Source organism: Mercenaria mercenaria, chromosome 18, assembly GCF_021730395.1.
Source record: "Mercenaria mercenaria strain notata chromosome 18, MADL_Memer_1, whole genome shotgun sequence".
NCBI lineage: Eukaryota > Metazoa > Mollusca > Bivalvia > Venerida > Veneridae > Mercenaria > Mercenaria mercenaria.
The window spans coordinates 40,636,028-40,660,101 of NC_069378.1; the positions used below are offsets into that span (position 1 = coordinate 40,636,028).

Consider the following 24,074-nt stretch of genomic DNA (forward strand, 5'->3'; position numbering starts at 1 on the left):
GGACTAAATGGCCACCGACGATTTACATGGCCAAGCTCACTAAATCTGTATTTGAGAATTATTAGCTTTTTGTTGAGAAATGTGCACTTGTTCTTTAACTGGCCTCATGCATATTCTTGATACAAATTTAACAGCCGTTAAATATAGCATGTTAAAAGTAAACAATAAATTTTAAAGACTTCTTTGTCAAAGATTAAATCGCTGTATAAAGCTATATACATTCCTATTGAAAATGATATACCTCGTTTTGGTATTTGATACCTTTATTGACGGGTTCTTCATTGATCGCCAAGTCCATTATTACATTTAGGCCGAATGAAATTTGTTCTATGGTGAATGTCACAATTTGTGCAGAAAATCGGCAAACAGAACACATATTATTTATAAAAACATGCCTCATGATTATACACATCATAACAATTGATAAAACAGGTAAACTCAGGCAAACTATTGAGCTTTTATGACATTGTTATGGCAATATATTTACAGTATTCAGGGTGAGCTGTGAATATAGGTAGATTCAGGGTGAGCTATGACTATAGGTAGAATCAGGGTGAGCTATGAATATAGGTAGATTGTGTATTGAATGTTATTCACATTTTTACTTAAATACCTTCTCTTCTGAAACTGCTTGTTAGGGTTACACCAAGCTCCGCCTGTTGTATCCTGGCATGAATCTTTCTGAATTTGTTCAATTTAAGATAGTGGCTGCGGGCATTCAATTTCAATTCAAGAGTGGTTTTCGGCTGTATTTTGTCGAAACGCCCTTACTTGTTTTGTCTCTCTCAGCTATGTTTTATATTAAACAGAAGTTAAACTTTAAGGTAAGGATCAATGTTTTTATTGTAACATGTTTAACTGAAATGGGCAATGGGCGGATGAATTAACAAGATAGATAGATAGGTAGGTAGGTATGTAGGTAGGGAGGCAAGCAGGCAGGCAGGCAGGCAGGCATATTAGATAGATAGATAGGCAGGCAGGCAAGCAGGCAGGCAGGCAGGCAGGCAGGTTGGTAGGTAGGCAGACAGGCAGGCAGGCAGGCAGGCAGGCTGGTAGGTAGGTAGGTAGGCAAGCAGGCCGGCAGGCAGGCAGGCAGGCAGGCAGGTTGGTAGGTAGGTAGGCAGGCAGGCAGGCAGGCAGGTAGGTAGGTAGGTAGGTAGGTAGGCAGGCAGGCAGGCAGGTTGGTAGGTAGGCAGGCAGGCAGGCAGGCTGGTAGGTAGGTAGGTAGGCAGGCAGGCTGGTAGGTAGGTAGGCAGGCAGGCTGGTAGGTAGGCAGGCAGGCAGGCAGGTTGGTAGGTAGGCAGGCAGGCTGGTAGGTAGGTAGGTAGGCAGGCAGGCAGGCAGGCAGGCAGGCAGGCAGGCTGGTAGGTAGGTAGGTAGGTAGGCAGGCAGGCAGGCAGGCATGCAGGCAGGCAGGTAGGCTGGTAAGTAGGTAGGTAGGTAGGTAGGCAGGCAGGTAGGTTGGTTGGTAGGTAGGTAGGTTGGTATGTAGGCAGGCAGGCAGGCAGGTTGGTAAGTAGATAGGTAGGTAGGTAGGTAGGTAGGTAGGCAGGCAGGCAGGTAGGTAGGTTGGTTGGTTGGTAGGCAGGTAGTTACTAGCTAGCCAGATAGATAGAGATCTGCTGATCCAGAGCGTCCTGAAGACGATAAGTTTTCTAAAGAGGAAATACTTGATTATGTTTAGATGTTCAGCTTTTAAATGAAAAAGGAAACCATTGCTACAGATAATGTATAGATAACACAAGGGATCTGAACAAGTCTTTTTCGTATCTTTTTTCCTGGAAGAAAGACAGCTACAGAAACAAGGCAAAAGCAGCAAGAGGTAGAATAGCAAAATCCAGAGGTTATCTAATAAGTCTCAAAATATTTGGTAGCAATATCAATCACAACAATTCACTGGCGGGTGTTACAGTGATTATGAATTAAAAAAGATAAGAAGAATTCAAGTAAATGTTGACGCACTAAAACTCGATGATATAAAAAAGAATAGAATGTTGGAGTATGTAAAAGATTCAGCAGTTTTCAGATGCATGTATAACCTACTAATGCCATTTCGCTTTAAGTCTGTATATTACAAGTACAATTTAATTACTCACGTTTCAAGAACGCAACCTGTTCAAGATGGAACTGTTACGTAACTGAAATACTGTTGGAAAAACGGCGTTAAACCCAAAACAAAAAAAAAACAAAACAAAAAAACAAAAAAAACAGTTTAATTATGAATGCTGTGATAGCAATGTACACAAAATACATGACCTTGCACGACGTAAAACACAGGAAATGAGGACAAAACAACGCCTTGTAAATGTCAGTGGTAAAAATACCGAATTTTGATACACCTTGTCAAATTAATTTTATGCCATGGAAAGGATTACACTCCTTAACTTTATTTTGCCAAAATTATACGACAATGATATACAGTACGGTTCCCTCATGAAGGGATATATATATAAAATGCAGTAAAACATTTGAGTACAGAGGTTTATCTGTAGCTATATTGATGGTGGGTAAGACATATCATTCTTTTTAGTGATCTACAGTCAAACGTGTATAAAGCATCCAGACAACCTGGCTTCTTAAAGGAGTTGGCTGTTTGAGACCAGTTGAACTTAAAAAAAATCACCTTTGGATGTAAGCTGTTTACAGCAACTGGCTACTTAATACAGGTTACCGCTAACTCAGGTTCAGCTGTATATTATTTTTGTAATCACGTGTTTCCGCTTGGTAGGTGGCGGGGAGATATGGGTCAAATCAGTTAAAACGACATGTGTTTGATTCAGTTTGCGATACACATCTGTTAGTAAACCTCATTAATGCCCTTTGCAATAAAAGCCGACATCGTAGCATTATTTAATTCGTATTTTTTTTACCTCCGGGGAAAAAATGATCAATAGAGCACGCCACAACATAATGATACATGTTTAATAATAATCATTTATTAAAAAAAATGTTACATTACCTTGTCAGATTTTTAATACGTAAAAAAGGAACGACTAATTAATTTTCGTTTTAAAGTTTTAGAAGAAAAGTGCTACTAATATTTTAAATACGGTGTGTACTTTTAAAGGAATGGCTATCAAACCAGGTAATCTGTTCTCAACCTTAACTCTTATTTCATACTGTCAATAATAATGAAATAAATATGAGGTTGGACTATCTAGTACCATTGGCTGAGTGGTTAAGGCGTTCGACTACCAACCGTGTGGTCTGGGTTCGAAGCCCGGTTTCGTTTTTTTCAAAGTTTTTACTTATATTGAAAATTGCTAATTTCTTTCTTTTTTTCAATATTATTAGCGTGACGTTGCCAACGTCATTCAAACGTAATTTGACGTAACTGTAATGAGCGTATTCATCTCTAGTTGGTTTGAGTATGAGTCTGGTCTGGAATCAGTTGGGGGAGTAAACACCTAAATCTAAATTATTTAATATCATAATGATCAGAGACCCTATAAGTAAAGACGCAAACGTCTAATCATGGGGTTCCAATATTGACCAATATTTAAAACATACGTTGCAGCAAAAATATTACAAAATGATCATTATATATTTATATAGACCTGTGCCCTAGAAGGAACTTTTGCTATGCTTTAACTTGTAAAACATTTAAGAGCAGAAATAAGACCAAATTGTAGATACCCCCAATAAAAAGAACGATAGCCCCAAATGTGACCTTGTTTCCATTTCGGATAAAATGACACCTGATAACCTGCTGATGCAATTTTTCGGCGAACGCCGTCTATGAACGAATTTGTGACCTGGACTAACCCATGCCACGTGACTTAAGTTTGCTCATGGTTGGACGAGAGTGCCATTCTGTTTTTTCACTTTGCTGATTGTGCAACGCTGTGTCAATCTGACTAAAGTACTTGATCTTCTAAACGAAGATCTGAGAACGACCCATTCACATTCGTCTTCTGTATATTTTGGATTTCCATTATTGCTATTTTTATGTTATCCAATCAGGCGACTTGTTCGATTGTCAAAGAGTAAGAAAAATATGCAGTTATTCCAGGACTCGAACCCGGGACCCCTCGCTTACAAAGCAAGTGGCCTACCGACTGAGCTAACCGGCTATCTGATACATTACGACATAAGAATTGTAAATATCAAAAGTCAATGCTAGAGGTAGATTTGCAAGATGTTGTAAGCTAGGCTCTGATTGGCTAGTGAAAGGGCCGTCAGAACGAGGCAATGAATAGGTCGTTTTCAGATCCTATGCGTAGCGTAATAGGAGATGTACTTTAGTCAGATTGACGCTGTGTGAAATGTCAGACAAAGCGTTTATCCTTAATGACGCTGTGTACAGTTTTAAAGCTACGTTTCGCTCAATAAATTTAGCAACAATATTTATATATCTAAAAATGATAAGTAAGATAATAAATATGATAAAACCCTGTTCAAATATCAACAGATATCAATTTACAGAGAGAGCTGAATACGGTCTGAGTATCACATAAATAAGGGTATGATTAGCCGATCGATTAAAGTCTTCTAGGAAGAGAAGTGTCTTCCAGACAGACAACTGCTGTAATTATTCGTCGTAGAAAAAAAAAAAGAAACAAAACTGCACCCCTAAGAAAAATTAAAAGAAAACCATTAAAATTGTGAAAGTGTCGTGTTTGGTTTTGCTATTTGCAAAATGTTAGATAAATGAAAGAATAACACAAATGATAATGAAAACCTCATAAACTCCTTGTCTTATTACAATTCGCCGACCATCTTTTTAAAAGATATTTTGTGGTGTTTAAATTCTTTTTTGCTTTCAAATAGATAACAGCCGCCGTCCTGGTACAACAGAGATCAGACTATGCTCAATATATGCGCTTTTAAATGATATGGAGTCACTTTTAACCAAAAAAAAAAAAACCAACAAGTATTGTAATGGCGTATTAACTCGTTTGCTTTAACGGTTGTTCAATATATATGTTCATATATGCATTTCAAGTGGTTCTGAAGCATTTTACAAAATTTCAAAAAATTGTAACAGCGAACTTTTAAGTACACTTTATTAAACGCACAAGTAGCGGGACTGTTAAGTGCTTAGTGCTTTTTATTGCTATCTATCAATAATTGAGATATGTATGTCATAGATAATTAAACTCAATACCAGCCTATCATTCTATTTTGTTATAACATACCGGTATCAAAAATAACTATCAAACAAGAAACAATTGAGACGCAACATTGACAATAAGCTATCCTCAGAATATGCAATCTAGTTATGAACTGGGGAACGCCCAATGAACACGGGGTACTGTTTCTCACGTGTACATTATTAATCATATCATGCTTATGTATTTCAAAATTTCAACTTTCTTATTTCTGTCCTCTATCAGAAAATGAGCCGTGCCATGAGAAAATCAACATAGTGGCTTTGTGACCAGCATGGATCCAGACCAGCCTGCGCATCCGCGCAGTCTGGTCAGGATCCATGCTGTTCACTAAAGGTTTCTCTAATTGCAGTAGGCTCTAAAAGCGAACAGCATGGATCCTGACCAGACTGCGCGGATGCGCAGGCTGGTCTGGATCCTTGCTGGTCGCATACCCACTATATTGGTTTTCTCATGGCACGGCTCAAATGGAGAATAATGCGTGCAATGTTCATAAGAGTAATGGAAAAATACATCAGAAATCGGTAATAACTACAGAGGTATTAGTGCAAATCCTAAAAGCGTATCTCAATACATTAACAAAGACAATATGGAATTGGCTAAAATATTTATAATGTATATCTGTATATTTGCCCACAAACGAAACATGTAGTACATCATTTTGTCCCAAACATTATGTATGGAACCAAAAATCTACATACATGCAGTAAAATAATAATCATAAAAAAAATAATAAAATTTTGTCTTACATTAAGTTTAACCCTATCAAACTGAGTTAAGCGCTGCTGATTGATCCGCAAGTAATGTTTGGTCAGATATAGTTTAAATAACAGTTTACGTTTATACATTTTAAATCTATCCACGTTATTCGACCTCATTGTGAATATATCTGAATATATTTTCATCGTACAATTCATGCATTGGCGTTCCATCTGGTGGTATGTATGTTACTGCTATATACCAGTCACTATCAGTTTTAAAGAAGTCTTTAAATTTGTTAATTTTATCCATACGACAACACCAACATGATTACTTTCACGAGTTTAAGGTTAAGAAGTAGGCCTTGAGAAACAAAAATCAAACAACACCAAATCATAGAAAGAAAGAGTTGTTTGACATGAAAATTGAAAATGATTTGGTGTTGTTTGATTTTTGTTTCTCAAGGCCTACTTCTTAACCTAAACGCTTTTGCGAAGTGTGTTTATATAGATTATTATACCGCCGCTTGATCGTTTTGCGCGACGATGCTGAACCTTTCTATGTAAGTGTATCGGTTGCTATATCCATTTAGATCAATTTTAGATTTTATTTTCGTCCAAGTTTCATATAAACAAACAATATGATAATCTGAGATAAAATCAGTAAATTCACTACATGATCGCTTCGCTTTTGTCATTCCTTCTATGTTCCATGATAAGATATTAATACCACTCTCTTGTAACCCCTAGACCTGTGCCTGTGGATGTGGCGGAGGTATATATTCGTTTCGATCGGTGTAAAGCTTATCGTACCTGAAGTATGTTTTCTTTCCCGCCGTCCTTGCATCCTTAAATGCCTAACTTAGCGACTTCCTTTTATCGGCAATATCATTTGGATAGTGGGGGCTGACACCTAACATGTACCTTTGAGATTCGGACATGCCCTGCAGACTGATTCTCGATCTTCAAAATAACAAAATTTAAACAATACTGGCCATGTTGTTTTCTTGTCTGGTAGAAGTTATCTTCGATTTTCAAATGAACACTATGTGATTTCGTCGATTCACCTATCTGAAGATAAATTTCTTGTGAAATTTTGTCACACTATTACACATCAAAAGACAATAGAGGACAGTTGCGAACTACGTTATGGAGCATGATATGAGCTGCGCCATGAGAAAACCAACATAGTGCGTTAGCGGCCAGCATGGATCCAGACCAGCCTGCACATTTGCGCAGTCTGGCCAGAATCCATGCTGTTCGCTAACGGTTTCTCTAATTGCAATAGGCTTTGAAAGCGAACAGCATGGATTCATACCAGACTGCGCGGATGCGCAGGCTGGTCTGGATCCATGCTGGTCGCAAACGCACTATGTTGGTTTTCTCATGGCGCGGCTCATATTTTTTCACTGTAACAGTGTTTTACTTTATTGTAGGTGACGCTACTTTTATAAGTAAACTAGATGAAGAAGGACAGAGGAAAGCTAAAGAAGAGCTAAATGAATTGAATGATGTGGACAGGCAGATTGCCGTTCAAACGCTCAGGCAGTGGGTGATAGACCAGGACTGGTTAAAGACTCCAACAGGTATTGATACTTATATATAACATAAAAAAGACCTATGAATTGTACGGTTTCTCTTTTTTTTCTTTAAATTTTGAAGTATAGGACGTCAAAAATAAATATAATAGTTAAGGCAACTGGAATTCATCATGTTTTACCAGAGACGCCATGTCAAAAATGAACCTTACATGTAGTGATTCACCTCCCTTACAGAAAAGGCCTATTTAACAATATAATATAGATATCGAGCATTTTGGATTTCTTTGAATTACGCATAAAAGTTTGATTGTCTAATTTGAAAGCGCTACTATAAACTGACGTTATAATAGCATAGATATATTAAAAGAGGTGTTTTACATTCACGTTATGTCAGTATAGAAAACAAACATTTCTTCTCTGATCTATGCATTTAATTTTGCTAACTTCTGTCACTAAGAGTTTGAACTGAAATCCAGCAATATAGTTTGTTGCTGTTAAGAAGTTTTGTATATTTATGTGTTTTATTTTAAGAATAGCATATCATAGCAATATTTTGAACATTGACAGCAGCATATACACGTGTATCAGTGATACGCAAATTGACAGCAGCATATGTATACACGTGTATCAGTTATATGCAAATTCAGATATTATGCGCAGAATAATTATGATACGCAGTTAACTTGCTTCTAGTTTGAAATCAAGGTTTACTGGGTGATCAACGTGGTAGACAGCTTTTCTACATATCTAAAGACCATTATGAGAGTTCTAAGTAAACGCTGCATACACCTGACGTTTTTTCCCCTAAAACAGTTCTAGCTACGTAGGAGTGAAAGTACTGTGTAAATTTCGATAAAATGTTGCTGCCTTTTCTGAAATCCGTTTAATAGAAACATGTTAACAAGAACAGGTTAAGGTTAAGATAAAATGAGAGATTACCAGACTTTAATAGAAACATGTTTAGAGAAAAAGTAAAGGTAACATGACAGATTACCACACTCGTTTAATAGAAACATGTGAGAAAAGGTAACATGTTAGCAAGAACAGGTAAAGATAACATGACAGATACCTACACTCGTTTAACTGAAACATGTTAGCAAGAACAGGTAAAGATAACATGACAGATACCCACACTCGTTTAATAGAAACATGTGAGAAAAGGTAACATGTTAGCAAGAACAGGTAAAGATAACATGACAGATACCCACACTCGTTTAACTGAAACATGTTAGCAAGAACAGGTAAAAGTAACATGACAGATTACCAAATTCGTCTAATTGAAACCTGTTAAAAAGAACAGGTAAAAGTAACATGACAGATTACCAAATTCATTTAATTGAAACATGTTAACAAAAACAGGTAAAAGTAACATGACTGATTACCAAATTCATTTAATTGAAACATGTTAACAAAAACAGGTAAAAGTAACATGACAGATTACCGCACTCGTTTAATAAAAAAAACATGTTTAAGAGAAAAGGTAAAGGTAACATGACAGATTACCATAGAAGTTTAATAGAAACATGTTTCAGAGAAAATGTAAAGGTAACGTGACAGATAACCACTCTCGTTTAATACTAACGAGAGAAAGTAGTGGTAACAGGAGTAACGTGACAGATTTTCACTTTATATCGTTTACAGATTTTGCCTTTCTTCTTCGTTTTCTAAGAGTAAGGAAATTCAGCCAGCTTGGTGCTCGAGAGACACTAGAAAACTACTGGAAAGGAAGGACAAATATTCCCGAATGGTTTCGCAATGTTGACCCAGCAGATGAAATTTTGCAAGAGATTTTTAAAACGGGGTAAGCCATTGTGTTGTAAATAAGTATTTAAACATACTGTGAAACAGCAAGATTCAAGAGAGACAAATTATCGTGTATTTCACAAAATTTTATCCCAACGTACAAGTAGAGCACTAACTCATTTTATAATCACAAAATTAAATGTCTGAGTTTATATCCCAACGAAATTACTGTTTTGACCCCACCACGAAATTCCGTGACTATATTTGGAAAGAACATAAATAGTGATTCTTTTAACAGGTGGATTTAACGTCTGATTGTACGCTACACCATAATAATGTGATATCGTACAATCAATAGCTCACAGTAGAAAAAAATAACGTTTCCGGTAGAGAAAACCCTTTTACATCACCATTCATTCGAGTACTTTTTTTTGTCACAAAGAAATCTTTTCAAATTTCACACAAAAAAGAACCATTAATTGCTTACCAGTATCTTTTTGAGGCTTGGCATAATACACACAATGGATATTTGTCAAATTATTATGTACATGTATAGGAGCGGATCCAGAATTTGGGTTGAGCGAGCTTATGGATCTTTTAAATGCTAAACGAAAACATGCAATTGAACTGAGCTGAAAATTTCATCTTTCAGCTTCCATTTTCATCGGACTATCCATCCCAATGAATAAATTATAATGTTACTCGAGCAGAAGGCCTTTGTTTGTTGTCTAAATTATTTTTACGTAATGTTTTTAAGCTTTGAATTTCATAGGAAACCATTGCCACTGTATTTTGATGTCATGCACTGGAAGAGAGAAAAGTATTTATTTTATGCTTATTGGTGAAATACTGGAAAATGGCAATGAGATATAAATTGTTATTATACCTCACTTTTGTCTACAATGTTAAAAATCCCATTACCCGAAAAGGAGATATTTTGACTATCAGAAACATTTTCAGTCTTTTTGACACGTGACCAAGCGAAAGTGACTGTCAGGTCATGTGACCGCGCTGATATTTTGAATGTCATATAAGGGCAAATAACTGCTTCAGGTTTTTAGCCATATGATTGCGTCCCTTGTACACAATGTCATATTGTAATGACGTCGCTATTCAGTGTGTACACAAATGATTACCGCGCTAAAGATGAAACTGTTGAATTAAATGAACCAGAAACATTTTTAAAACTTTTTTATGTGTTTAGTTTTGTTCGGTATAATAAAATAAATACCATTATGGCAGCGTGTGTGACATTGATATTGTCAACCCTCGGAACAGAATGTCACCACTCGGCTATCGCCTCGGGTGACATTCTGCCCTCGGGTTGACAATATCAATGTCACACACGCTGCCATATGGTATTTATATAATATCACTCACAGTGCCGAACTTCTATTTTCCCAGTTAAATTATCTCCCTAGAAATATATTCTTTAATTACCTCCCTTTGCTGCCTTTAAAATTACTGGATTATACTATAATACTCAAGCCATACACGAGTCATGAACTGCTAGACAATCCTATATAGAACAGGCTAGCTATAATTAAATATGTTACCTTTGTCAGCTTGGTTGCTAGGCCTTGCCATTCATGTAGCTACAGATATGTGTCATTGTGTGTTTCCTCTACTTTTTATCCATTGGTTCACTATCGTGTGGTAGATTTTACTGGCGACAGCACATTTAGTTGTTTGTTGTCTTAGTTAATTATCACAAGACATCAACTCAACCTTACGTAATATGCCAGCATTTTCGTCGAAGTACTTTCCCACTACAACTACAAGGCAATAAGCCCAGCCAGTTGTGTTCCAACTTCCATCCATTTTGTTATGCTATGCAGCTCCTAGATCAATATTTCCTAGCTATTTCTATTGAATCCATGATGATATTTAATTCTGCAGCTTGATTTTCCAAGGACTTACGCATATTCCACAGTTGTTTCGAATTTTCGTGTTTTTTTTTTTAATCTGACCTTCAGCGTGTGTTTTGGTAAACAAAGCAAGCTTCCGGTTATTCAACGAACTGACGGATTGACCCGAAAAGTTTTAAATATGCTTCTGATATTTTCACGAAGGCTCCGCCTTCGTGAAAATATTCAGTTGTCTCCCTTATCGGTGATGATATATTTCGATATCTCACTGCAAAAAAACAAATATCCTCTATGTATTATGTTATTACTTTCTGCCTTAATGCCCATAAAAATGTTATTGAGACGAGGAGAACATTTTCCAATCTGCATAGGAATATCAGAACCGTGATGTTAATGATAATATACGCATTAGTGATTGGCCGTCAGAAATTTGTTCTTGCCTTTAGCTTTTACATGTATAGAAATGAAAATTTTTACCTTAACCCCCCCCCCCCCCCCCCCCCCCCCCTCCCCTCTCTCACAAGAATCCGCTAATAATGTACACAGCAGTATCAATGGCAGTGGAAGTTTGTTTTAAAAATGTTTTAAAAATGGTATTGACATTGTTCTCATAATAGAATATATATAAGGGTATGTGTGGCAAATGACACGCTTGAAATTTGTTCATTTTGATATAGTCTTCAATCTATACCTGAACCTCTCGCTAATTTTTACCTGTCTTTCATCAGTAAGAGACGACGAAAGGCCTTGAACAAAAGAAAATCTACTTATCAAGCTGTTACAGATTAATCGTTAATGGCGATTTTGGCTTAGAGCTACATATTTCTTTCATCTGTCGAATATCTGATTAACTAGTTGATGAAAAAGACACGTTTATATTATTGTAAAAGTTTAAGACACCGAATGCTCTCTTATATTGATTTTCGTCACATGGTACCACGATGTTTACTTAAGAAAATAGGAATGTCAAGGTTGCGTTCAAAGTAACTAAAAAACCCGCAGCGCGATGATAACGTTCAGTGCCTGTCACTGAAAATCCATGATTTGGATGTTGCTCTGAATCTGACATTTGTCTTCAATTTTGCTTATTTTACATTTTCTTAATATGATGTTAACGCTGTTTTAGTTGACATATTAATAATGTAATTTCTGAATTCAGTTAGGACTATACACGGGGGTTTCCATAAAAGCTCTGTACATTTTACAAAAGGAATTAAAAGCCAAAGAACAAGAAACAGCGATGCTCTATAATTGTTCTGGACGACCTTGACCTACACGTAATTAAAAAAACTTGAAGGGAGATATTTGAAATTTGAAGACAAAAGAATCCAGTTATAATTTGAACCCTTAGATATATCTATGTGTACCACCACCACCACCACGTGCAAAAACCTGGCGGAACATTTCCGATGAAGATAAAGTTACTTACATTATATTCCGAGTTTGTCTCATAACATTTATTCATTTATTTTGTTGGGTTTAATGTCGCACCGACACAATTATGGGTCATATGGCGACTTTCCAGCTTTGATGGTGGAGGAAGACCCCAGGTGCCCCTCCGTACATTATTTCATCACGAGCGGGCACCTGGGTAGAACACCGACCGTCCGTAAGCCAGCTGGATGGCTTCCTCACATGAAGAATTCAACGCCCCGAGTGAGGCTCGAACGCACATCTTACAGGAGCAAGTGATTTGAAGTCAGCGACCTTAACCACTCGGCCACGGAGGCCCCTCTCATAACATATTACACCTGAATACCTTACACATTACACCTGATTTACCTTTGAAATTAAGTCATGTCTGACGTTGTGCAAATGCACAGTGTATGCCTTTACTATTTTGTTACGTGCATATTCCGTAATACTTGAAATTTACAAATATAATCTACATAATTATACATTTGTACATATAAATACATGTAACAAAGGTATCACACTAAAACGTCAAACCTGTCCAAGGGGAATATTGTTTTATTTCAGTGAGGGAAATATTGTTTGTAGGCAGGTTTCAATCGATTTGAACTCTGGTTGTGTTTAAGCGTAAAAGTTAGTCAATGATTAAATACTAAAATCAATTGTTTTTTCTATATAAAATGCGCATTTTTACATCCAATATAAATGATAATCTTATCTAGTCTACGGATGGCTGCAACCATTTTATTGTATTGGATTTTCACTTTATCCGATACCAGTAATAATCCGCATAAACTCGACATCGCCATCCGATCTCAAGTGACAGATTGTAAACTTTTTTTTTTTCAGTTGGTTCAAATGCCCGATGAAGTACGATAAAAAGGGACGTAGACTGGTACTATGCAAATACTGTAAGTATTTCGTTCGTAATGGTTTTCAATTCCACATCTTATAAAAGTATAAGCACATACGTTTTGAAGCTGTTACATTTAACAAATTGAAAGAATATTAATCAATTGTATATTTATCATCTTTTCACAATAAATACCGTTAACGATAGTATTTGTTCTGTGCCGCTTGAAGCGTGTCTACCATCCATGAAACGCGTATAATTTTTTATTTGAATATACAAACATTCGAATTTCGGTTATGAATAACCGTAAAAGACGCGACATCGTTAAATGATAAATAAATCGATAAAAAAAAAAAGACCAGACTATTCAATCATAAGATTTTAATCGATTTTTGCATTGTAGTATAGCGGTTTCATGTTAGATTTTAATGACGTTTCTGTTATTGCAGTCAGTCTAGTACCATACCGAACTTACTGAATGGTTCATGATAAGTCTTTTTATGTAATAAGACTTCAAAGAAAGATTTTCGAGAAACGTCTGTTTATAACAAGAATAAAAGTCGATAAAGATTTTAACAAATATGCAAGTCCGGCAATTTAGAAGAGATTTTTGTATGTGAATTTGTAATCAGGTTCAAAATTTAACAACATTTTATTTTTGAATATGTATGTTTTGCATTTTATATGTAATGAATTAAAACACGAGATCCACGTGACAATGGTCACACTTTATGTAACACAAACGAAACCACCATGTTAGCTCAGATTTGATGGATAAAAGTATATAAACATGTTCTAAGAGTGAAATAACTGCCAAATAATGACGATCAATACGTTTTTAATTTTCATGACTGTTTTACATTTTTCGTTTTATCCGTTTTGTTATTGGTGAGAAACGGAGATAACAAAATTCATGTTTTTTTTTCATTTTCTTCCTTATCTACATCATGAACGATAGACATTCCTAATAGATGATGCAGCTTCTATGAATCTAAAGAATATTCGAACTGCCATATAGGAACGTCTTTCTTTACGCTTAATTAAATGATAAGACCCCCATTTTAACCAAAATCACAACATGTCTATTTCTTCTGTAGCCGCGTTAATGTTTGATTTGATAAAACGATGTGGAGTCAACAAATTGTACAAAGCTTTATTCCTTGTTTATGACTGGTTATTACTTGACGAGAGGGCCCAAGTATACGGACTGGTCCTTGTAATAGACTACAGTGATATAACATTCCAACTAATGATGGCCACAGCAAATGCTGAAATAGCACAAAAATGTGTAATTTTCTATCAGGTAAGTGACGATAATCACATACCATATAAGAAACAGAATGTAAATATACGGCCCTCTTCTTCTTCTTTTGACATCTTTTGTAAGTACAAAGCTTTTAAAGATAATAATTTGATATAAACTATTACGGTAATTAAGTCGTAGCCAAAGAGATTTTGTTGCACAGATTACCAAATCAGAAAAGTGTTTCATGAATGAAATGTAAATATTTCTCGCAACCTCCTCGCATGACCGAACTTTCCGTACTTTTCAGAAAGTGTTTCTGATTACAACATAAATAAATATACATTTATTTGGAATGAAGTTTTTTGGGAAGTGTCTACAGGTTCTGTGTATAGAATAAATACTAGTAATAGTAACAAGATACAATACAAATTCAGAAACATGTATACTAAACAAATGTATTTGAGCCAAACCAAGTTATGAAATGTATCATAAGCTGATACGAATGGCATGTTTTAGAAATAAGTTACCGGTAAGTTTGTTGTTTATCACAGAAAGCACTACCGATGAGACTGAAGGGGATGCATATGTACAATGAACCTACATTCATAGATGTATTTCTTGCATTGTTCAACCCGTTTCTACGACAGAAAATAAAAGACAGGGTAAGTTGCCTAGGAACTGTTCCATATTACTAGTATCAGTATATATTTGTGAAACTCTGAGACGTATTGTCTTGTATCACAAAAATGAATGCCCAACGAGTGACATTATTTTAATTTCGTGTGCACAATATCCATTCTCTGCGACACAAGTTGTTAAAATAACAGTTAAGTATTACATAAAATTTGCATTTGGACGTCGAATATTCTTTTCGGATGTGTGGCATCATTTGTGGCGTCATTTTGTGTGTCGTCGCGTTAAAAAAAATTGACGGTAAAAATTGTCATTTTCCCTCTTTCAAGAGAAAATTTTCATTATCTAAATAACATTAATAAGAGATAAAGCGTATGCAATATAAAGATCCCGGTCGTGAAATACTGCACTCGTTATTTTGGGGAATAATACTGCGTATTTTCATTTAGAAGATCTCTGACATTGGCAATATGTTCTAATGCCGACTGCTATTTACATCTGTTTAAAATTAAAACTTTTGATTATTTCCCAAAGGAGAATGCATGATTTGTTGCAGGTCAGTAATTTTAATAGATGCACATAGACAGCATCAGCTTTTCGGACATCTTTCCAAAAGGGATTTTGTATTCTTCTGGCTATAACTTTACCACAATTTGTACCCAAATTTAAATATTCTTTTAAGAAAAGTTTATTAAATATGTCATAATATCATTATAATTATTCATTGAAAGTCTTCTTAACCACCGCAATATCAAACTGTATAAATGAGTTGATATCTATCATCTTTAAACCACTGGAATCAACATCTTTCGTTATAGTTGACTTCTTTAGTCCGTATGGTCAGTTTTTCCGTAGAAATTTAAATACCAATCTATTAGCTGATTTACAAGTATAGACGGAGGATTTGGTTGTGATATGTATAAATTTTGAAATTACAAGGCATTCAATAATTGTCACTTCGTTAAATTTCTCTTGGATCAGAAGCATAGCATAATTTTACATTTTTCTCTAAAACAAAAGGACCATCTAAATCCCAGGTATCTTTAACTTGTGCAGAAAATGTTACACGTAGTCATTTTAGAGGTGTGTGCGATCACTGGCTTGCTCCTTTCCAATGCTATTGTTTATTGAATGCGTATTGTCTCCTGAAACTTTACAAACTGCTTCAAGTGTGTTCAAGTTGTGTCGCAGGGTCGTTCAGTTCCATATAGGAAAAATGCATGTCGTCTACATATTGACTTATTTTATACTCTCTGTTTTAATACTTATACTTAAAATATAAACTAATTTCGTTTTCCCGCTGAAATAACTTCATTCATGTTTTAAAGGTCACTCCATGATTTCATTTTTTTGAAGGATAATTGATTTCGTTTTTCAGATTAATTTGCACGGGAAGAGTTTGGTGAAAATCTACGAGGTAATCGGAATGGATGTACTTCCAGACGAATATCTGCCAGATGAATACAAAGGACATTCAGCTGGTTCGGCAAAGAAAATAATAGGTATTACACTACAACTATACTTTTAGGAAAGAAGAATAGATGAAACGTAAAAGGTCGCCCCGACTTCATCACAGTGTTGTTACATTTCCTGGTTCTTCGGGATCATTGATTTGAACTCGTTTAGATTTGAAGATTGAATTTTCCATTACTGCTCATGAACAGACTCAATCAAACCGAGTCTGCAATTTTCAGTGTTTGCCTTGTTCTCAGTGCTTCCGAGGGATCTACTTTCCAGATTGTTTTTTAATTTATGAAGTTTTTAAACGCACGACTTTGTTACGAAATGCAGTTGCATTTCTTGAAACATCTGCAAGAAATAGTTGATTCAACTAGAATACATTTTAATTTTTAAAAAGCGGTCAACTAGATTACATTTTAATGTTCAAAATGGCGGTCTATATTATTCTTGAATAATTGAAATAAGTCAATGTGCAGTTATTTTATTTATAATTGTTACTACATGAATTAACATTTTTCTCGAACATATATTCAGCATGTTATTAATGACATAGCAGTTAGTATTCAAAATTTTCCTAGATATCATTGTTTTCAGACGATATGCTAGAGGATATGATGAAACCAGAAGTTCGGGAATACATCAAAGATTTATCAAGCAATAGATATGGAGTGGACATAAAGAAAAGAAAAACGGACGACGCACCTGCTGCTTAGTATAGAAAACTGAACGTTTCATGAACGTTTTTATGTGTTTTTTTTTTCAATGTTGATGTACTAGGTGTACGTAATGATAATATAGTATACAAGTCCTTAAAATATATAAAAGGAAATAAAAAGTCATCGTATTGTGTAATCGCTTGTCTTTGTCATTGTATTCTTAAGTAAATGCCAGTCCTTTATTTATCAATGTATACATAGCCAAAGGGTTTTATTATTGGGAAGATTGCGGTTTTGGAGTGGGACTTATCCCACTGGTCTTTATTTTTGATGAAATTCTTATTCTTCCATATCGAATTAATATGTATAACTTATGCCATGATAGACCTTATCATTTTCCCAACATTAAAGCTTTTTGAAACTACCCTATATCCTACATTTTTGAACATTTAAAAATTACAAACTTACAGGTGTGTCTTATTGACATCGTCAGCTAAACATAGGACCTGGTCATATTGCGAGAAGAATTGTTTTTAAAATTAACCGACGCATTTTGATTTTGTAAAATACAGAAACAGATAAAAACATAAGTAGACCTGACATACGTCGGTAACAACACACTATTTAGATAAGAAGTTGCACATGTCGTACTAATATTAAGTGCCATTAAGGAAGAAGACATGAAACAAATTTAATTTTCTATTTTAGACGAAAAATATTTCTTTATAAAGCATTTCACCTTTGACTTCACCTTTACTTTGCAAATTGTCTATATGTATTGTTTATTTACGTTCCAAAACTAGAGTAGTGGAACACTGTTCATGAAAATGATTTTATAATTACTTTCGCTTATAACCATCTACAATATACTCGATGGTGTACATTATTAGTAGACCTTTCCATGTTTTATGTTTTTGTGAATATAAAGTGCGGCACATTTATAACATTTCGAAGTACTTATATGAATTGTAATGACTAAGAAAGTTATAGCAGTCATGTCTCCGCAAAATCGAGGTATATATTTGCTGTACAGATTAGCCTCAAAATGTACGAGGGGCCTGATTGGCCGATCAGTTAAGGTCTCTGATTTTGAATCACTTGCCACACCCCGATGTGGTTCGAAATCTCTCTATCTTCTCCATGCGAGGAAACCATTCAGCTGGCTTACAAAGGTGTCCGTTCATACCTGAAACAATGCCTGTAAGGCCACTCAGGGTTGTCCTCAACCATCCGAAGCCGGATATAGTCACCATATGGCCTACATTGTGTCGACGTGATTCTGAAAACTTAATCTAACCTTTTGTTTGACATAAGACCTTTGTCCATTTATAGATGGCACTTTAAGTTAATATGTTAATAGGGAATCGATTCTACCGATTTTCGTCGCGAACCGATAAAAATCGGGATCGATCCCTCTACGGTAACATGCGATATACAGAATGAGATATATACTATCGAATTAAAAATTCGTGGATAGAGCGTCTGACTTCGGATTTTTTGGAAGAGTACGCTTTTTCGTTGTGCATAATAAGCGTCCGCGTAACTTGTCCGAACTGCAACGTCTTCCACATCAGTACAAATATGGATATATGGTATACATACACGTAGTGTGCACTTGTAAATAAAAGCACCTAGTGAGTACAGTTCATATAAATAAATATGCCTCTCCGGAGGCTGCGCCTATCCAAGAGGCGGAAACTACCTGTAATACAATACAATATGGGCAGTGTTGTTTTTATTCCAAAATCTACCTTTAAATTGATAGGGAATCGATCCTACGGCGTAGATATGAAAATCGGGGTCGATCTGTCTACGGTAACATGCGATATACCGAATGAGATATTTACAATCGAATTAAAAAGTATGTCCTTCCGTGCTGTCATTAGACAGTTCTTTTCAAATGTTATAGGATGAGTTGAAGTCGGATCGATTCCCGATTGAGGCAGTACCTTATTTCATATTATTCAACCTGTGATTTAAGGTCTTCAATAAATAGAATACACTGGAATCACGTATTGCACATTTCATTTACTGAAATAAAGTAAATAAATTATGAATCTATTAAAACATACCGCGTATCTCTTTAATAACTAATGTAAAAAAACTTGAATATAATTTTTCAGTTCTGCTTAAATTATTGCAGAACTATCTATAATCGTAACGAACCTAAAATCGATCATTTGTTGCAATGAAATATACAGAACATTAAACATAACGTATGTTTGTAAAGTGCTTAAATATAACTTAAAAGGCTCTCGTAGCATGTATCAACGGTTATTCTGGTAGAATGAATGGGATAAATATTTAAAAACAAATACATCAGCTTCTTTCAGAAATGTATACCCATTGAACCTGACCTTGGGTTAGCGTTCCAGTGCCGTGAGCACACGACCATAAAAAAGTTACTGTTAATTACATATGTGATTTAAATAAGTATTATTCATAAAATAATACATGTCTTTAGATGCTGGTCATCATACAATGTTAAACAGGTTTGGATGTTGGCGAAACGTTGTGCTTTCGTAAAATGGTACTAAACGAGAATCCCCGTGTAAATACAATAGTTTACATCACAAAAAACGCTGATAATGGCTGTCCTTTCTCTGTACGAGCTAAGTAATATCGCACTTCTTTGATTGCTGGATCGAAAGTAGCAAACAAACAGATTTTAAATAATCATTGAGAGTGCGAGATAATATGAGAAACATAAAGATGTGTTACCTACTAGCATATTGCTTATCTTTTCAACAGATATAGATCACATCGTTGACCCTTGTTTATAGAACTAGTACCAATGTTATAAGATAATAATAATGAAACGATGTTGAAATTTATACATTTCGGTAAGAATTCAGAATTTCTGATTTAATTGTATTTCCGCTGCTTTAATCCCGAAGAAAAGTATTTTCTAATGTCTTAACAATGTAGAATTAAACAATCTTAACAGTTTTATGTCTCCGTTAAATGTTTCAGTGTTATTTCTGTAGTTGTTTTCCTTCGCCTGACGTTGTCTGTTGTCGACGGCACTGGAAATGCATGTGAGGATATAGACCACCAGGCTTGTGTTGCTATGGCAATGCAGAACGCAAAACTTTGTGATGAACCAATGTTTGCGCAAACTGCCTGTCCAAAATACTGTAACAACTGTCGTAAGTATACATATTACAAATTATTGATAAACTAGATCGTGATTAATTATTAGATCGAACCAGATTAGAACTCAATGGTCGTCTTATTTCAGCCGACTCTGTGCGACTCGAATTGGCTGGGGATAGCGACGTTGAATAAGCGAAACTAATGATATGTGATGATGGAAGGCCGGGGTGCTCAGTGCTAATTGCCGAATGATAAACGGCAAATATTAATCAATAAATATCAGACGCCACATGCTAAATGTTAAATAGCAAATGCTCATTACCTGATGACAAATGCAAATCATCTTTTTGTAACTAAATTACCTAAAACAAATAACTTTAACTTTTGATTATTTAACAATATGCTATGTTCTTCCAGTCTGATTTGAAGTTACAAAATGTTCCGTCGGTAATGGGGTCATTCTACCGATACTGTTTATTCTAAATTGTTAAAAAAAAAAAAAGGTTTTTATCAGAGACAAAATTATGTAACGAGGGCCGGATGCATTCACCAACTTACGTTCAAATCTTTATTTGAACAACCACTTAGCAATAAGCATTCTGGCATTAATTATTTCGCATTTCACAGTTACCATATCATTTGACAGCTAACGTTTTTCTGTATTACGCATTTGTCAGTTTGCATAGCGCACAGGCTTACCAATGAAAATGGATTGGATTTGCCTTCTGCCTATTCAATATAGTTCTTTCAGAACATCCGTTTTTCAAGTTTAAACACTATGGTGACCAAGGTTGGGAAACTTTTCACATTTAGACCCGAACCAGTCAAACCGGAAATCAAAGTAAGCCTATGCATCCGCTTCTACTATGCATCACTAATTTTGTACTAGATTCTAAATTCGGTTGACCTAATTTACCCTCTAAAAAGCTGCTGACAGTCTTCACAGTAACTGCTATAACGGCAGAAAATCCTTTAGAAACATAGAACACAACCAAGGAACGTAACAGCTGACACGGTTTGACCGAGTCTGTTGACAAGAGGTAAGGAATGTGCAACACCCCTTACGCCAAGTCTCCCCCAACCCATTAAGCGGAAATATATCATAGTGAAAGTGAATGTTTTCCATGATCTAAAAGGTCCAAAAATATAACAATACCGAGCTGAACTCGGGGAGACATTTTAAAAGCTGTCACATAGCGCTGAAATGACTGCATTTGTAACAGAGGATAAAATCTGTGGAAAGATCCTCTGAAGGCATATAACGCAACTAAGTAAAATAATAGCAGAGTTAATGAATGTTCAACACCCCTCACCTCCCTACCCCGCCTCCCATTAAGCGGAAATATATCATAATGAAATTAAATGTTTTCCATAATCTAAACAGACCAGAAATTATAACAATACTGAATCGAGTTCCGGGCTACCACATGGCACTTAAAAGACAGTTTTTGTAATACCTAATAAAATCTGTGAAAAGATCCTTTTAAAAATAGAACGCAACAAAGTAACGTAGTAGCAGATGCGGATTTATTGAGTATGTTTATGGGACCTAATGAAATAGCAACACCCCACACACCCCTAGCAACAGCATATAATAAGCGGATTTCTGTCGTAGTAAAATTTAATGTTCTACCTGGTCCAAAAGCTTGAATTATTACGTAAATCTAAACTGTTGGTCCATATTGTGTGCAATAAGCTGGTCTGTAGCAGGTTTCTAGAGCTAAAGTCATCACTTCAGAAAAAAAAGAACTTTGATATTCATTTCTGAATACCTTGATATGAAATTCTAATAGAAAGGATTTCCAGTCGGATCTCTGGAAAAAATAAAAGTTTAACAATTTACAGACAAGCCGTTCAACATGTGTATACTGATGTGATAATGGTTTTCGTCATTTTCCAGCCACATCTTGCTACAGCTGCAATATATCTAGTCACGATGTCAGTTCCTGTAATACCGTCACTTGTGGTAGAGATCAGGTAAAAATCCGAATATGTTTTCTTTCTAGGATTTTCGAATAAGTCATTACGATTATTAAAGATTTAAATGCCATCAAAATCATAATTAAAAAAGTGATTTTGTTTATAAAAAATCATGCCCAAACTAAAACAAATATACGACGTGCAGGGCGTTTGTGATTGGTAACGTATAAACATTGGTAAATAAATAGCTAAAAAAGGACTAACTATGGAGAGCTGGTGACGACTACGCATAATTAAACTCCAAATAATGACGAATATATAAGATCTGTTTTATATGTCGCGCAGATTAAAATATTGCAGAAATATGAAAACTACAAAATAAACAGGAACGCATTATTACTTCGCACATCATTTATCAGGTCTGTCGTATATAGTTCTGACACGTTAACGGCACCGACTTTAGTATTTTGATGTTACATTCTAGGGGTTTTGCCCTACCGAATATTTTGTTTTACTTTCAGGTTTGTATGGACGAGACTATCCCGACAAGAAATGGACATAGACATATTCTTGGATGTGAATCTCGAGCGGTACAGAATAATCAACATCCTCATTGTAGTGCCACAGATCATATTCTTTTTAATATTTGAAACATATATTTCAGTTTCATTCATAATTACGTGTACAAAAATGTATCTCTATTGTAAATTATTAGATATTTTTGAGAGGAGCCTAAAATTTCCTTCAAATACATTGGCATGCTGTATTGCTATTTTGGCTTTTCGAGTTTAAGACCACAACGCGTCGTAGGGAAGCCTAGGATTGGAATATTCTGGTCACATTATATTCTACATGTGTTTGCTTTCATCAAGGGAACGGCTTATTGCATTTGATTGTAGGTTTATAGGTACCGCTAATTTGTTACATGTAATAGAAATTTCAAGGAAATCATTTTGTTTCTTTTAAACACTACGCTCACAAAAGCTTTAGTGACTTTTAAAGTCTACTTATTTGCTTTGTCTTCCAAGATGTGTACCCAAAATCAGCCCGGAACATTGAGGTGCTGTACTGACGATCTCTGCAACATGCCGGTAACGCCGTCAACAGTTAAACCAGCTACCACATTACCCACAACTACAGTACGTCCGACAACTACACTACCCACAATCACAGTACGTCCGACAACAGCCTACACACCTCGACTTACAACTCCATTTCTTCCGGGTAAATAAGAACCAAAAAAAAAAAAAAAAAAAAAAAAAAAAATTATATATATTTTTTGGCAGTAGTTTCTGTTACCAAGAACAGGGTTGGTTTTCAGGAAAGTTTAAATATTAACATGTTTAAGTATGTGAAAGTTGTACAGTCTTCGAGTTGTAAATGTTTCTCTGCAAATTAGAGTAATACAGAAAAAGACTGTATCACCCAGCCATAGATCGCTGTATTAATGTTAGCTGCCTCTTTGTTAAATTCCTCCCTGGCAATTAACTATCTACACAAACGGGTTTTCTTGCAATTATTTACATGTAAAATAATTGTGTTTTATTACAAATTTTACAGTTTGTCCTAGGGATATTATATTGATGATCGACCAATCAGACAACGTCTTGTCTAACAAAAATAACTTAAGGAGTAATCTAGAAGATACGATTGGCCTGATAAAATCGGTGACGATTCTGATGAGTCTAAAGTCGCACTTCTCACATTTGATTCCACCGTCCACGAATACTGGAACTTCGACAAGTGGGTCCAAATTAGTATAATAGACTGTCTTTATAAACTCGACGTTTTATTTGGAGTCGGATAAATTCTGCTGTAGTCCCTTTATAAAGTCA

At 35.4% G+C, this 24,074-nt stretch overlaps 2 protein-coding genes across 2 annotated transcripts; both read left to right on the plus strand.

The window, feature by feature from the left end:
- Positions 1-2,959: 2,959 nt before the first annotated feature.
- On the plus strand, positions 2,960-17,362 carry LOC128550479 (alpha-tocopherol transfer protein-like). Its single transcript, XM_053529649.1, has 8 exons — positions 2,960-3,085; positions 7,246-7,395; positions 8,992-9,151; positions 13,224-13,285; positions 14,325-14,530; positions 15,025-15,135; positions 16,485-16,608; positions 17,162-17,362. The coding sequence occupies exons 1-8, from the start codon at positions 3,070-3,072 to the stop codon at positions 17,278-17,280; spliced, it is 948 nt and encodes a 315-aa protein (XP_053385624.1). The 5' UTR covers positions 2,960-3,069; the 3' UTR covers positions 17,281-17,362.
- An 832-nt stretch (positions 17,363-18,194) lies between these two features.
- Positions 18,195-23,805, plus strand: LOC128550549 (uncharacterized). The gene is made up of 5 exons (XM_053529789.1): positions 18,195-18,237; positions 20,211-20,372; positions 22,220-22,296; positions 22,761-22,829; positions 23,268-23,805. The coding sequence occupies exons 1-5, from the start codon at positions 18,195-18,197 to the stop codon at positions 23,469-23,471; spliced, it is 555 nt and encodes a 184-aa protein (XP_053385764.1). The 3' UTR covers positions 23,472-23,805.
- Positions 23,806-24,074: the final 269 nt, after the last annotated feature.